This window comes from Elaeis guineensis, chromosome 15, assembly GCF_000442705.2.
Source record: "Elaeis guineensis isolate ETL-2024a chromosome 15, EG11, whole genome shotgun sequence".
NCBI lineage: Eukaryota > Viridiplantae > Streptophyta > Magnoliopsida > Arecales > Arecaceae > Elaeis > Elaeis guineensis.
The window spans coordinates 72,647,558-72,662,247 of NC_026007.2; the positions used below are offsets into that span (position 1 = coordinate 72,647,558).

At 36.8% G+C, this 14,690-nt stretch overlaps 1 protein-coding gene across 7 annotated transcripts; it reads right to left on the bottom strand.

The window, feature by feature from the left end:
- Nucleotides 1-1,398: 1,398 nt before the first annotated feature.
- LOC105058684 (zinc finger protein 4) lies at nt 1,399-8,124 on the bottom strand. 7 transcript variants are annotated; one of them, XM_029268515.2, is made up of 4 exons: nt 7,783-8,123; nt 6,977-7,016; nt 2,760-2,894; nt 1,399-2,395 (listed from the first exon to the last, which is right to left on the bottom strand). In XM_029268515.2, exon 4 carries the CDS (start codon nt 2,339-2,341, stop codon nt 1,649-1,651), a length of 693 nt encoding a protein of 230 aa, XP_029124348.1. In that variant the 5' UTR covers nt 2,342-2,395; nt 2,760-2,894; nt 6,977-7,016; nt 7,783-8,123; the 3' UTR covers nt 1,399-1,648. The 7 variants fall into 7 exon arrangements, with proteins under 7 accessions (XP_029124348.1, XP_010939990.1, XP_029124349.1 ...); XM_010941688.4 differs by having other exon boundaries at nt 6,977-7,109; XM_029268516.2 differs by lacking the exon at nt 2,760-2,894 and having other exon boundaries at nt 7,783-8,124.
- Nucleotides 8,125-14,690: the final 6,566 nt, after the last annotated feature.

Consider the following 14,690-nt stretch of genomic DNA (forward strand, 5'->3'; position numbering starts at 1 on the left):
ACTAAGAGAACCTGTGCCTTCAATCAATCTACCTGAAGAGTCTCTAATAACAACCCTGTAGCTACTGCATTAACTTTTATGGAACCATCAAAGTTCACTTTTTAAAAAAAATCTAAGAGGGAGGGTATCCAGTAAACATCAATAGGAGAAATATGAGATGTAAATAATGAGATGAGAAATATATATATATATATATATATATATATATATATATATATATATATATATATATATATATATATGTGTGTGTGTGTGTGTGTGTAGAAAGCGTATCAAATAGCGATGAAAGTAGTATGGATATTATCTGTCCGAATTTATTTTTATATCTGAATCAATCCGGATATGAATAGAAATTTGAAGATTCAACTAATATCCACATCCGTATCCATATCCGTCAAAGAAAAATGGATATGGATATGAATAGACAACTATCCGATCCATAGTTAAATATCTGAATCTATATGTAATTCTGCATAATTTTATATAGTACTTATTATTTTTTTAAAAAAATATACAACTATATAAATATGTTATTAATTTGATTTATCATCTATTTAATAATATCTTTGATTCTGTAGTCATAAAATTTAATTATCTAAGTAATATATATAATTATATCTATATTTCTAGTATCCGAATTATATCCTTATCTATTTAAAACAAATATAGATATAAATTTTTACATCCGAATAATATCCGTATACGTATTTGTATTCGTCAAACAAAATAAATATGAATATGAACATTGTGATATCCGATCCACAAGCGATCCGATTTTAGCCTTAGTATCAAATGAGAAAAATGGCTTAATATGAGAGGTGAGATAACATAATAATAACCCTTGCATCCACATCAACGGTTCAAATGAGCACCGTGGATGTTCAAACTGTTCAAATACTCCTAGGATTTATCCATTCCTTGGCACTCATGTGAATCAAGAATTATTATTATGTCTTCTCATCTCTTACATTAAGTCACTCCTTTCACTTGATGTACTCCCTATATATATATATATATATATATATATATATATATATATATATATATATATATATATATATATATATATTTGTGTGTGTATGTATGTATATACACATATATATGTAAATGTGAGAGAGAGAGAGAGAGAGAGAGTTACTGACTTGAATGGATTTCGACTCAGGTTCGGGGAGCTCTAAACTGGATGATGGATAATTTGTATTATGATTTTTATATGGCATCATATTTGGCACAAAAAGAAACCACAGTTTTTTTTTAATTTTTTTGCTAAGAAAAAGAAACCTCTTCCGTTTCATACCTTGGACAGCAAAACCATCTATGAATAGAAAAAATAGGACAGGCAAACAATAACCATTAGATTTGAATATAACCAAATATACAAGCAACATCCAGCATCAGTATAACAAGCACAAAATATTTTTTTTTCTGAAAAAGGAAAAAAAAAAAACACATACCGATCACTAAATATGATTCAACAAGGAAACAAATTAAGCTTAGCCTAGATAAAAGAAAAAAGACTCACAGCAAAGACCTATATATGTTCCATCACATACCTTCCTGTACAACATTGGAAGAAACACTTGTCCACAAAAATAAAAATATCAAGATAAAAAGCAAATACTAGAGAACAACAACAAAGACCAACCACTCAAAGTCTGAGAGTAAGATCAAGCTCCTCAACTGTGAGGGGATCGCTGGTCGAACGATTCAAGTTAGGATTCCCCATCAGTTCAAAACCTGAGTTTGTCGATGGCCGGAAACTCCCCGGCCAGTAAAAATTCACTTCATCATCCTCCGCAAAGTCCGGCATTGGCCCGAGCAAGCCCCGGGCAAACCTTGGACTGCTCCTGCTTTCCTGCCTCTCATTAACCATGCCTCGATGCACTGAAGAATGAGCCTTGATTCCCAGTGAGTGGAATACCGAACCATTAAGGGGCAGTGATGCAATACTCCCATAAGCGTATGGGAATGCATCCATTCTAAGGGCCCTCTTCGCAAGAGTCCGTTCTCTCTTATGAGCATTTTGGTGGCCACCCAAGGCCTGGGAGCTGAAGAACTTACGCTGGCAGTAGTTGCAGGAGAAGACTCTCCGGGGGTTGGGAGCATTGCAAGCACGTGTATCGCTGCTGCTCTCACTGGTGCTCGACAAGGAGATAACAGCTGGTGATGATGAGTCTAACTTGACGGTGAGCGAGAGGTCGAGTGATGTAGGCTGCAGAGAGATGGGCACACCCTCCTCGTTGTGGCATGGGAAGGACTGTTGGAGAGAGATGTTAGAAGCCACTTGACTGCTGACTTCAGACACATCTTCGGATGCTTCAATATGGTTGGATGTGTTCATGTTGAAGCCCGAGGGAAATGCTTATCTGGTAGGTTGGATTTGTGTCTCCTTCAGCTGCATTCACAAATATATTTCAGTGACCATGAAAGAGAATTCAGTCTTTTTGTGCCGTAAACTCACTCTATAAGCAGCCGAAACTAAATATATGGTGACAAAAGTCAAGCCATGCATGTATATGAACTAGAACAGGTATCATGCATGACGTGATAGGATGTTTCGGGTTATCTAATATTAAATCTCCACTATTATCCCACAAGTTAATTTTCATGCTAGAAGCTATGTAGAGGAAATGCATGATTGCAAAATAGAACTACATATGGCCCTAAAAAAGACCATAAGGTTTCTTAGATCGAATTATAGGAATGCAAAGTGATAATTCATGAATTCAGAACAGATGATTTGCTTTAAGTTACCATACATTTGATAGTGGAAAAAGATCACATGTTCTCTTGAGTCTTATCTGGGAGCATCTAAAGTGGCCGGCTGAGCAAGGAAGATGGACTATTTCTTCAGCAACATACTATGAGCATGGCTTTAGTCTTCCACAGGGCTTCTGCAGTTATCATGGAAGATCTAATTCTAAGATCTAGAAATGCAATTTAGCTGGTAAAACTCATTTATGGACATTTGAAAACAAAATGAAGGTAGAACCCATAACATATAGCAATTTAAGCTAGTATACAATGTATCAGGCTAACAGCCTGTACTGTCTCCAAGTTGCATATAATGGATTGTTAACAAGGCTGTGCAGCCCAAAACTTCCAGCAATACAAAGGGAAGCTATTCGTCTTGGAAAACGAATAAAAGGTAAGTATAAATCATCGTCATCGAACACTCAAATCTTTGTTTGCAAATTGTCAATAAATATCCTCTGCTATCATTGTGCTGGCGGAGGGACATGTCAGACTTATTTCCGTCTGGTCTACAGGCATTTTGTACCCCACGCTAGCAGCAAAAAAGGGAAGGGCCCAAAAAATCAATGATTGAAGACTTCATTATGGTTTGCATATGAAGGTTGTGAAGGAAGGATATCAGTTGCAATCTTGGTCTATCATTTTCTATTGGTAATTGGAAAAGATTAAATAATTTTTCTACACCAACTTCCCATCCCACGCCTTTTGGCATGCATGTTTTTACCATGACCATACCTGGCAGGCATGATATGTGCACTATTACATGGCTAGGCACAGCAAGGCAAAGCAGGACATTTGAATCCATGATTAAAACAAACTGCTAAATTTGTGGCATTAGGTCAGCCATCCAAAAGATATGGGTGGTTTGGATACTATTCCGGGTTCGCCGAACAGTCCCGAACCAAACAGTTCAGGGTATTCGAGCTATATCGATGGTAAATTAGGACGGTTCAGCCGGGTAAATCAGAACATCGGAGGAGAGAGAGAGAAAGAGGAACAGAGAGAGAGAGGAAGGGAGGGAAAGAGGAGACGATGCCGTCAGAGACTAACGGTGGCTCGTTTAGGCCATCAGATGGCCGTGGAGGCCTTCGTGATTCGGTATCGCCCGATAGAATCTTTAATTGAGAGAGAGAGGGCAAACGATAGTACCGGAGGGGAGGCAAAGCCGACGAAGAGGCCTCCAGAGGGTGTCGGGTGGTTGTCATGGCCACCGAGCGATAGAAAATGCATGGATGGAGCCATGGCTGTGGAATAGGGGCAACCATTCCTGTTCACTCATCACATTTTTTTGAAAATGACGATGAATAGTGAAACTAGCAATGGATTTGTCAACTTCATTATGATCGGGCTCTTTTTAAAAAAACCCCATGAAACAAGGGCGATCATCCTTTTTTCACATCCATGGCACCGCAGATTGCGTTGTTCGATGGCCACGACGGCCAATCAAAGACCCTCCAGCGGCCTTTCCGACAGCTTTCCCTCCTTTCTTTTCTTTCCCTCCCCCACTCTCTCTCTCTCTCTCTCTCTCTCTCTCTCTCGACTAAGATGTGGCGGAGGCCTTGGCGGCCCTCTGAGCACCCGCATGGCCTACCTGTGCCTGTGGCCACCACCAATGTCTCCTTCGACCATCCTCTCCCTCCCTCCCCCCTTTTCCCTCCCCTCATCCCCTCTTTCTCTCTTTTCCTCCTCCCCAATTTTTTTCTCCTCTATGTCGGCATGGGCATCGATCCGGTCTGGTATCAATCCATACCGATTTGTACCACCAATCGGTCGGCACATATCCCGATTCCTATTCTACCTTCCTTGATACTATTTATTGTTAGCTCCCATATTAAAATGATCATGGTGCTTTAAAGTAACCTGCAAAGTCTAACTTTTTGAGAAATAAAAATGATGCCTTATTTGGAAGGGTCTGTGTATATTGACTATTGAGAAGGCATTTGGATTTGTGGTGACATTTGTATGGTCATGGTCTTGCATGTGACATCTAATGTTTTTTTATTCGTCCTGGTTAAAGAGCTTAAGTTTCCGAGTGCCTACTTAGGGGACTTCATGGGAAGGATAAAAGATTAAAAGCACCTAAATATCATGAGGAACGGAAAAGTAGAAGAGGGTGGATGATTGTTTTGAGTCCTCATCTGTCTTGAAATCCACCTGTGAAGGAAACTAATTAAAAGAGCATGAAATATTTGAAAAGATTGATATATTTTGGACTTCTTATGTGTTGGTGATCTCTGGAGCATTGCTCTTCACTCGCAAGTTGCATGAGCACAAATTCTGTAACCATGAAGGTAAACTTTCGTGTTCATTAACTGGTTCTTCAGGTTTCATGGGAGGCTGCTTTTTTGTTGAAAGGTAGTCTTGATGGTTGATACCAACCAAGAGGGCTGATGCTACCTAGGCATTGAACTCGCTGAGTTTTGATGGTTTTGATAATTAGGGATACTACCACACTGAGACGGCAAGGCTTGTTGGATAAATTTAGGGTTGTCAATGGCCAGACATTGAATAAATGAGAAGGTTAAAGGATATGTAAACAAAAAAAAAAAAAAAAAAGAAATTATTAAAATGAAAACTTTTGCTAAGAAACATGTTAGAAAAGGGAAATTTTAGAAAAAAATGGGTAGTTTTTAGATGTATTTGCAAAGGCAGGAACATACACGTGCTTGCATACTCAGAAGGCCTTGGCATGCAGCCCTAGCATGCCAAATCACATGGTGTGTAAGCTTGAGGTGTTCCATCTAAAAATCTAAACACAAGTATGGCTCTAAAAAGTGGAAATGCATATAAAAGACATATGAATTTTGTTTCCAAGCAACATCAAAGTTCCTAAAAAAAGACAGTACTTCACCAATAAAATCACTGGATATATGAAACAATAAAAACATTATGAGCATTCAAGTTTCAATTGATTGGATAATAGGCATGAAGGTTGGGGGAAAGGAGTTTCATGATTTGAATAATTTCGGTTGTCTAACATAAATAAACCTGATTTTTTTTTTTTTTGGGGGGGGGGGGTTTCGGTTGAGAAATAATTGCCAAATACAACAAGGAACTTGACATCTTACAGCTTTTTTATGTTTGATCCTCAATTCAAAGTGTTCTCTGTTCAAGTCATGGGAAGTCAAGTTTTATTTAGCATAAAAGAAATGAGGGGTTCTTTTCATGTGAATATATATTGATCAAAATGTTAAACCCTGATTGGCTACAACCAGCAACCAACTAATTGCATAAAGCCCTGTGTAGTTAAATAACTCATCTTGCATATATTAAGCCTTATATAATCTGGCAAGATTGTGGTGTAATATGCATCGCGTGATTTAATTTTCTGTGTATCAGAAATATATGAGACTACAGGCATTTGTATATATATATTTTTAACAATCTTTCACATTTCAATAGTCAGACTAGATTTCAAATTGATACAGCAGAAATAAACTGAAGTTTCTGAAATTAGTTACACTGACAGGAGACATGACACAGTATGCCTTGCTTATGCATGGAGACTGAAACATCCAATTATCAGCAATAATTCCAGTATCCAAGAAGACTTCCAAAACTTCTTTAAATAAGCAACAATAACGATGAAAAATTTTCCAAGAGATACAGCAGCATTATAATAGTAATTAAAAAGTTGAAAAAGATCTCTTACAGTAATTTTATCTTTTCTAATGTTATTAGACCTCACTAATCTGCATATAAAATTTTCCAGAACTGGAGATCGTGTACGTTCCTCTTAAAGTTAAAGAAGCCAAATCCAAGACAAACCAAAAAGGAAAAAAACCGGAGATATAGCCAAAGCAAATCAGAACATCATCAATATTTATATTCCAAAGGGACTAGGCTACATAATTCAGAATGATGTCTTTAAAAGGGCAATAGGAGCACAATCTTTCAAACACCAAACGTAGAAAGGGGGAAAATACGTAGTTGAAAAGCACTCAAACAACATAATTATATATCCTCTAATCAAGTGCAATACCTTTATCATGAATAACCCAATAAGCCAAATATCATTGGTGACATGGAGCTCTGTTTAACAATTAGAAATTTAGAATCATAGGGTTCTATGAACAACTATAGAAATTAGGGTACATAGGAACAAGTGTGAGTGCGTTCAAGGACAGACTGAGTACAAGTTTTATTCTATAATTGTAGGTGGAATCTGACAAAATGCTGGGAAAATACAAAGTTATGCAACTAAACAAAGAAAAGGAGCAACCTGATCAGTTTATGCACTCGAAAGCCTTGTTAGTTAGCAACTGCATACAGGATAGCAATCAGTCCCTTGAATACACAAGTACTAGGTATTTTCATTCTCCAAGCATCTTGTAGAAGGACTAGGAAATTAAAATCTGATGCCAAAAGATAAGCAGGTTAGCATCAGAGCAGATAAATAAAGCATAATGGAACAAAATTAATAGTTTAGAAGTAGTCTAAACTCCAAAGTATCACATTGACAACCTAAAATTCCAAGATGCTAAATCTCTCGATACGTAGCAAGAACGACGGCATTTGGAAATGAAAATTCTCATTACATTGTGGTACTTTATCCTTCAAAAGGTTTTTTATTTTACTTTTAGATTTTTTTTTTTTTTTTGAAAAAAGCATTGAGCATCAGCATATAAAATGCTTATACTGGAGAATCAGATACCCTTAAAATTGCAAAATTAGAGAACCATGGGCAACAAAAGCATCATCAAAAGATAGAAATCAAAGTCATCCAGAATCAAGAAACTCATCTGAAAAAACATCCAGGATCAGAATTCACAAAGAACACTTCAACCATTGGAAAAGCACAGAGAAAAAGATTCAAAAGCTATGCGCTGACAGCTAACTCACACACCCACCACCATGTCAAGCAACAAATCTACAATCCTACAGAGTTGAATGTTACAAACCATCATTAAAGCCCTCAAACAAGAAGAATTCCAAACAAAGAACCATCAAAAACTTGAGAGCCAATTGGAATTTCAACAAGAGCATCACCATATGGAAGAGAATTGGCCTGAGATCTGAATCACATACCAACTATGGAGCTGCATGCGTCCTCCCCATTGCTTTGTGGGAAACTGGACTCACGGGTGTTGTTTTGATTCTAGTACAGGAGAAAGAGAGAGGAGGGGGACGAAGTGATGTTGGGTGGGTAAGCATAGTGGCATGTAGTGATGTTTAATTATGGAAAGCAGAGGTTGGGAGACTGCCGGTGGGGGAGGACAAAGGTGGCAGAGAAAAGGGCATGGGTATAGAAAATTGAGAAAAGGTATGACACTGTGTTCTTTTGTGGAATTCTGGGTGGGGAAAAAGTGGGCAGTCCCTTTAATAACAAAGATCCTCTTTCTACTATCACCACCACAAGCAAAGGAATTTTTTTTTTTCCTTCTTTATGGAAAAGGAATGGCACTGCACTTTCCGGTATGACTTTATGGACAAATGTATCCTACTATTTGAAAATAAGGAGAGGGCATTAGAGTTGCTGTACTCGCACAGGATCTATGGAGGGACAGGGGGACCACTGAATGATTTAGTTTTGGAGGCCATTTGAGATCAGAGGAGTCAGAGTGAGTCACTCATCTTGCGTGTTTGCATTTACTTCTCTTTGTCCTTTGCATAGCTACCATGCAGTTCTCATTTCCAATGTAGTGTGCATTGATAGGTACACAGCCATTTCAGTCAATTCATTTTTTTTAATTATTTTTTTTTTATATAATAAAGTTCTGAGTTAAAGCTATGGAATTTTATGCAAAAAATTGGATTGGTTCTGTATATATATATATATATATATATATATGACACATATACCTACACAATATGGACCAGAATCCTGTTGGTTGATTGAATTTCATATCAAATTTGGTCAATTATAACATGATGATGATCTGAGATATTAAATATAATCTATTATTTTTAAACTATTTATATATTAAAAAAATTATTTTGAAAAATCGATAAAAGTTGTATTGTGCCCATAAGATGGTAAGGACAATAGGATTTTGAAAGGATTATGCCTGTTGGTTGGTCTTCAACTAGCATAGTTTCTATAGAGGAAAAAATTCCCTTTAAAATTAAACCCGCCGCTAAAATAAAAATTGCAGATATGTTCTTAAGAATAGCTGGTAAATAAGATCGAGTCTTATGCTCCGCCCACCATTAAAAATTTAAAAGAAAGCAAAGAACAAGGTTTTCTATACCTAGCACTAGCTAATAAAGGGATTCTTCTTTTTTTTTTTTTTCTGTTTATTTGGATTATAAAGGGATTCGTTTTCAGTGCTTAGTTTAGTCTACCATCATTATGCTTTGGCTTATATAAGTCTTATTGGTCTTAAGATAGAATAATTTAAACACATTTGATTCTCTTGCTTTGTGCAAGTTGATTAGGAAATAATAAGCCTACTCTAGGAAATGCGTCAGTGCTTTATATATAAAAGCATAGGACGAATCGAGTTTGCTTTAAATGAAAATTATGAGTAAGTTAACCCTTCCTTGTTCACTGTACTGGTTCATATTGATAGCGATTGTAGACTTCTTTAAGCACTAGACAAAACAGACTTCTTTAACCCTTCCTTTCACAGCTGATGGAAGGCAGGACTTCTTATGATAACGCAAGAATGATCCTCATATGATGCAATAATGTATTGTGGAGCAAAGTTTATTTTGCTACAGGCACCTGATCAAGAAAATTTCCACTAGACAGTGACCTAAAAGATAAATGTCTTACCTGTTTGGATGAATCAAGCATTTAAAAGAAGAAGGAAAGAAACTTCACAAGCATATATTGTCATGTAAAATTAGATTTATTGTCTTATCATATAAATTTCAATTTTCTAAGCTCTGGAGTTTGAAAACATTTGTTTGCACCCAGAAATATCTTAAATGAGATTAGCAAGAAGAAAAGATGCCACTAAAATTAGGAGCTCTAAGATATACCAAGTCTCCAACTTGTGTTACAAGTTGGCCATGTTAGGCAGGTTCGGGACACAAAATTCTTACATTTGTAACAGCTGCTGACAGACATATACCTCCGGGAATATGCATTGGTTGTCTTCTTTTTTGTTGTTTGCATGTTTTTTTTTCAGGCTGTATTAAGAGACAGAGGACCTAGTTAGGTTCACTGCCTCCTTTACCATCAAAAAAAAAAAAACCGTTATCTTAAAAGCTTTGGGTCTCATGCTTGATTTGTTATAAGAAGTTCATTAATTGGTTAGATATTTAAAATCAAAAAAGTCTGTAGATTGCTTTTGTTCTTGAGTTGATTGGCCTATAAGAAAGCATAGGAACAATTGTGATGGCTCTATGTGAAGAGGTAGACATGCCTACAAACACAAATATTTCTTTTCAAATATTATAAATTATCTTCTTGTGAACTGCTTCTCTCCTTTTTATATTATTTCTCCTCAAGGGACAATCTTGAGAGCCTATAAGTTCTCCTCGCAAGGGCCACTAAGGATGAACTCATTTTGTGTTAAAATTGAGCTATGAGGTTGCTAAAGTAAAAGACTAGCTATTAGCAGGTGCAGGATAGTGGGCTAAAAGAGGAGGCATATAAACCTATATTTTACTATTTGCACTCAAGGAGAATATGAACTTTACTCATCGCACTACGATCTGCGTCCAACCAAGCTTACAAAGTTTATTATAACTATTTGACACTTGTCGACTGGAGTGGTGTAGGCTTAAGTCACGCGACTATGAGCTGCTACCGTTTTTTAAGCTTTTCTAACTATTGGACTATCCCATAATTAATGGCTTAAATGAGTGATATGCCATCCAGAAAGTCTTAGTTACACTGGACAAGTCTTAGTCCGGGGGAGTTCCAATCAACTCACCTCCTGGACAGTCCACCATTCAAAGGTGCTCTCAAGATTCAAGAGTTCATGTCATGTGAGAAGGGCCATGGCACTCTGTAAAGTAGTGAACTTTTTCCCCAGCTATTTACTGCATATAAAGCACGTCTAGTGATACGATGCCAACCAACCATTTGTTTCACTGCTCACATTGCAAAGATCTGTATGAGCATATATTTAACCCCGCACCAGGTATATATTAGATTCATCTTGGATATTTATATAGGACTAAAAAATCTAAATAATATATTCTGACTTAAAAAAAAAAAAAAAAAAAAGAGAGAGTTTGAGTTGTCAAAAATCATGTTAGAGAGGCTCAATCTGTAGCCAGGCAAACTAAGAGATATTGTTGCACAGGTTCATATGGGCTGACTATGAGCTAATTATACATTTGTGATTGGATTTTGCTACTTATAATTAAATTTGACTAAATTTAGATCTCTAGTCTGGTAGGGATAGCGGAGCTTAAACAAGAGAAATATGTAAAGGACCTGTGCATACATATATTTAGTTCTATATTGATTATGTATCAAATAGATCTTGGATATTTATATGGAGCCGAGGAATCTAAATAATATCTTCTAACTAGTCTCTTTGGATAATATCCTAAATTATGACACACATTGAATAGTTACAAACGGTAGGTTGGCTTTTTGGATAAACAGAGTGGAAAAAGGGTTTTGAAACCGTCGATGTGTTGAAAAGGATGCGTACAACTTGAAGCATGCTTCTGTCGTAGACCATGCAGGGGGAGGGGGGTGCCAATATGTACTTAATTGGTGTTTATGTGAAGCTCTTGTTAGGTGCTAGCAAGTCACATGACATGTCAGGTTGGGACCATATATGTATATTAATTTCACATCTCAAGTGAAAGTCCTCTTTTGCATGTCCATGCAGATCTAGCAGTTCTTTTGTAGTCTGGCTCAGGCATAAACTAAAGTTAATCATCTCATGGCATGTTAGGTTGTCCTTTTTCTTTTTTTTTTTTTTTTGAAAGGATATTATGACATGTCAGATTGTCATTCGTACCTACATCCATAGCAAATCTATCCTGGGTCTGTGTGGTCACAACCAGAATAGAATGTGAACTACTGCTATGCCTGGAATTTAGAGTGTCACTTGAGGGTTACTGGTTATTCTAGCTCAGAACTTGAAATCCTGTAACCTCTCACACTTTCAAACTCTCTGCTCCCTGTAAATACCACTCTGTACATATTCACACTTTAATAAAAGTCAGGTGGCTTTTTAGCTTCCCTATTCATCAAAAAAAGAAAAAACTAAGTTACATTCGAATTGTTTTATTTAGAACTACATTTTTTTTTTTTTTTTTTGATTAAAAGGGAGTTGGGAAAAATGCCATCCGGTCTTTATTAGCAGAAATTGTAGATATTAACAGCATAGAAGAAATAAGCAAACTAGAAAAAAAGGTTTACAAGTAGAGGGAAAATAATGGCTGCTTCTGAAACAGTCTGTGAAGAAGAACCATGGCTGCAACAACAAGAACATCCAGCTCATGTTCTGCTTCTTCAAAACAAAGGATGCAGGAGGTAATTAATCATCTTACTTAGGACAGCACTCGGCAGCGATCTGATTAGGATTGCAAAGAGCTGACCAATCATGAAAAAATTGCAAGCCAACTAAAGCTATAGAGATCAATGAGGATTTCTTAATAAAGAAAATTTCTTGCATTTCTTTCTTTCCATGCAACAAATCTAGACCATTGCTGCAAGTGGCATAAGAAAATAACAGGTTGAATAGATTTGGAGAAAGTCTCTTTTTTGTCCATAATTAAGGCAAAGATTTTCCAAAAGCGGATACATGGTGATAGAAAATACTCAATCTTCTCTTTTAGCTAAGCTCTAGAAAATATTTAATTTTGAGAGGCATCTTTAGACTCCAAAGAGATGGAGCAAAACCACATTTGGTATTTAAGACTTGATAAAGCAGTGGAGAAGACTCCTTTACTATTCATTTTCCACACCAATTGATTATCATCCAAATCCAATATAAGCTAAGAAAGAGAAAAGTTGACAAAAACGTATTTGCACCTCAAATGTGAAGCAGCCTAGCAACCCAATCCTCCAGGTCTATCACCTAAAGTTGATGGTATCCACAATTGTGTCATTTTTTCCTATAGTTGTATTTGTACAACAAGGAGAAGATAGTTTGCAGTGGTGCATCACAAATCCAACTATCTTTTCAAAAAAGAGTACCTTGACCATTTCCAATCTGGAATCTAGTTCTATTCCGAAAAATCAGAAAGGCACCACCGATGTCATGCCAAAGATTGGAGCATCTTCTAATAGACTTCCGATACCATAATAAGTCCAACCTTGTTATGATACGCAAGTTGTATCTATCTTCTCTATAAGCCCGGGTCATTCGAAAGGATTCTCCTGCCCTATTTAACAAGGAGGGAAAGGTTCATATGGCTCAAGTCCTTGACTCCAAGTCCATCCTTTTTTTCGTCTTTAGACAGAAAAATTCCAATTCGCTTTTACAAGAAACCTCGTTTGTTTGTTCTTGAGCAAAAAGAACTTTGTATTGATGAGCCGAGTTAATGCCAAACCATCCACTAGTTCAAGCAGGAGTCTCTGTCCGGCATTTTCAACTTGCCATACCAAACAAGCTTCAATGCGCAAACAAACACCACATTTCAGAATGTGCTTTTAATGAATATGTGGTATGCGTGGCTTTAAGCGGTGACCATTACAAAAGTAGTTTAAAAAGCAGCTTAAATTATATAAAAATATAGTTGTAACTTTTTAGTTATATATTTATTATTATATATAGATACACAACAGATACATACATACATACATGTACATACATATGTGATTTGAGATTTGAATCATTTGATATTTGTAGTTGTTTAACATTATAAGTTCGGTATGTCTTGCGTCACCATTAAAGCAAGATAAGATGGTCCCTTCAACCCATTCTAAGGTCACCAGGGCTTTAACAACATTGGATGCATGTCCTGTCACATTTTATCTCAAACTAATGCCAAGGTAGGCTGTTAAATTAGTGCTTCATTTTCCTCAGAAAAGAACAAAAAACCCTAGTATTTAATGAAGCTAGATATTATCCATCCTTCGCCGAAAAGTAATATGACAGGTATGACTTGAAACCCAACCCTGGTCTGTTGCGCCCAAGTCTACAATCCAAAAGCAATAGCTCTTGCCCTCGTAGGTGCATAAGCTTTCATTCTGTTCATGAATACATGCAATAGCACCACATTTGAAAAAAAAAAAAAAAAAAAATTGTCGAAAATCTTGGAGCATCTTAATAGTTTTTCAGTTTATAACCTACGAAAATAGAATAGATGCTGATTGCTTTGGCTGAGCCAAAGTGGTGACCTAGTCATTGTCACTACCCCAAGGTCTCTTTTATTAAAAAAAATTGTGGTAATCCACGTTATGACATATTGTGTTACATCCATTACAACCACTGTCTCGAAGAGTAGTAAAGGCTGAAGTGAAGCACCGAAGGCCTACCATTAATAAACTTTGACATTGAGCTGAGCCTGGCTTTATCGCATGATGGAAGGGCGGCCCATAGCCCCTGAATTAGTCATGATTGGGTGAGTTTTAACTCTGGAGACAAGACCGCAGGGCTCATCTCATTAATTGAGACCATGCATGGCCCCATCCCCTTTGGACTGTGGTCCTTCTCTAGCTAGTTGGAATCTATTTCATTGCCCTGTAACATCATGCCAAGCCCGACCCATAATTTTCGGCGGATAAAGCCAGCTTTCTCCATCACTGCAAAGCTTGATGTGTGGGAAGTCTTATCCTAAAGAAAGATCACGCCGGTTCCCACATATTTTATAGCTATCCCACATACATCAAGCTCTCTAGTTTGGCTTGAATAATTTATTGGGAACTCGGCAGGCAATTTTTTGTATGCAAATCACTTATATTTTACACCAGGGTGGCCAACACTAATTTTAATCAGTGCTTCGTAGCTGGTTTCAAAAATGATAGCAATGCCCAGGAAACGTAGATACCTCACTGAAAACATGTTACTTCTATGTATAGCACTTTTTCTATTTCTCCTGCTTTTTTTTTTTTGCTAGTATATTGCTCTTCC

Coding starts and splice junctions, on each gene's coding strand:
- LOC105058684 (XM_010941690.4), bottom strand. CDS start 2,341: ATGAACACATCCAACCATATTGAAGCATCCGAAGATGTGTCTGAAGTC.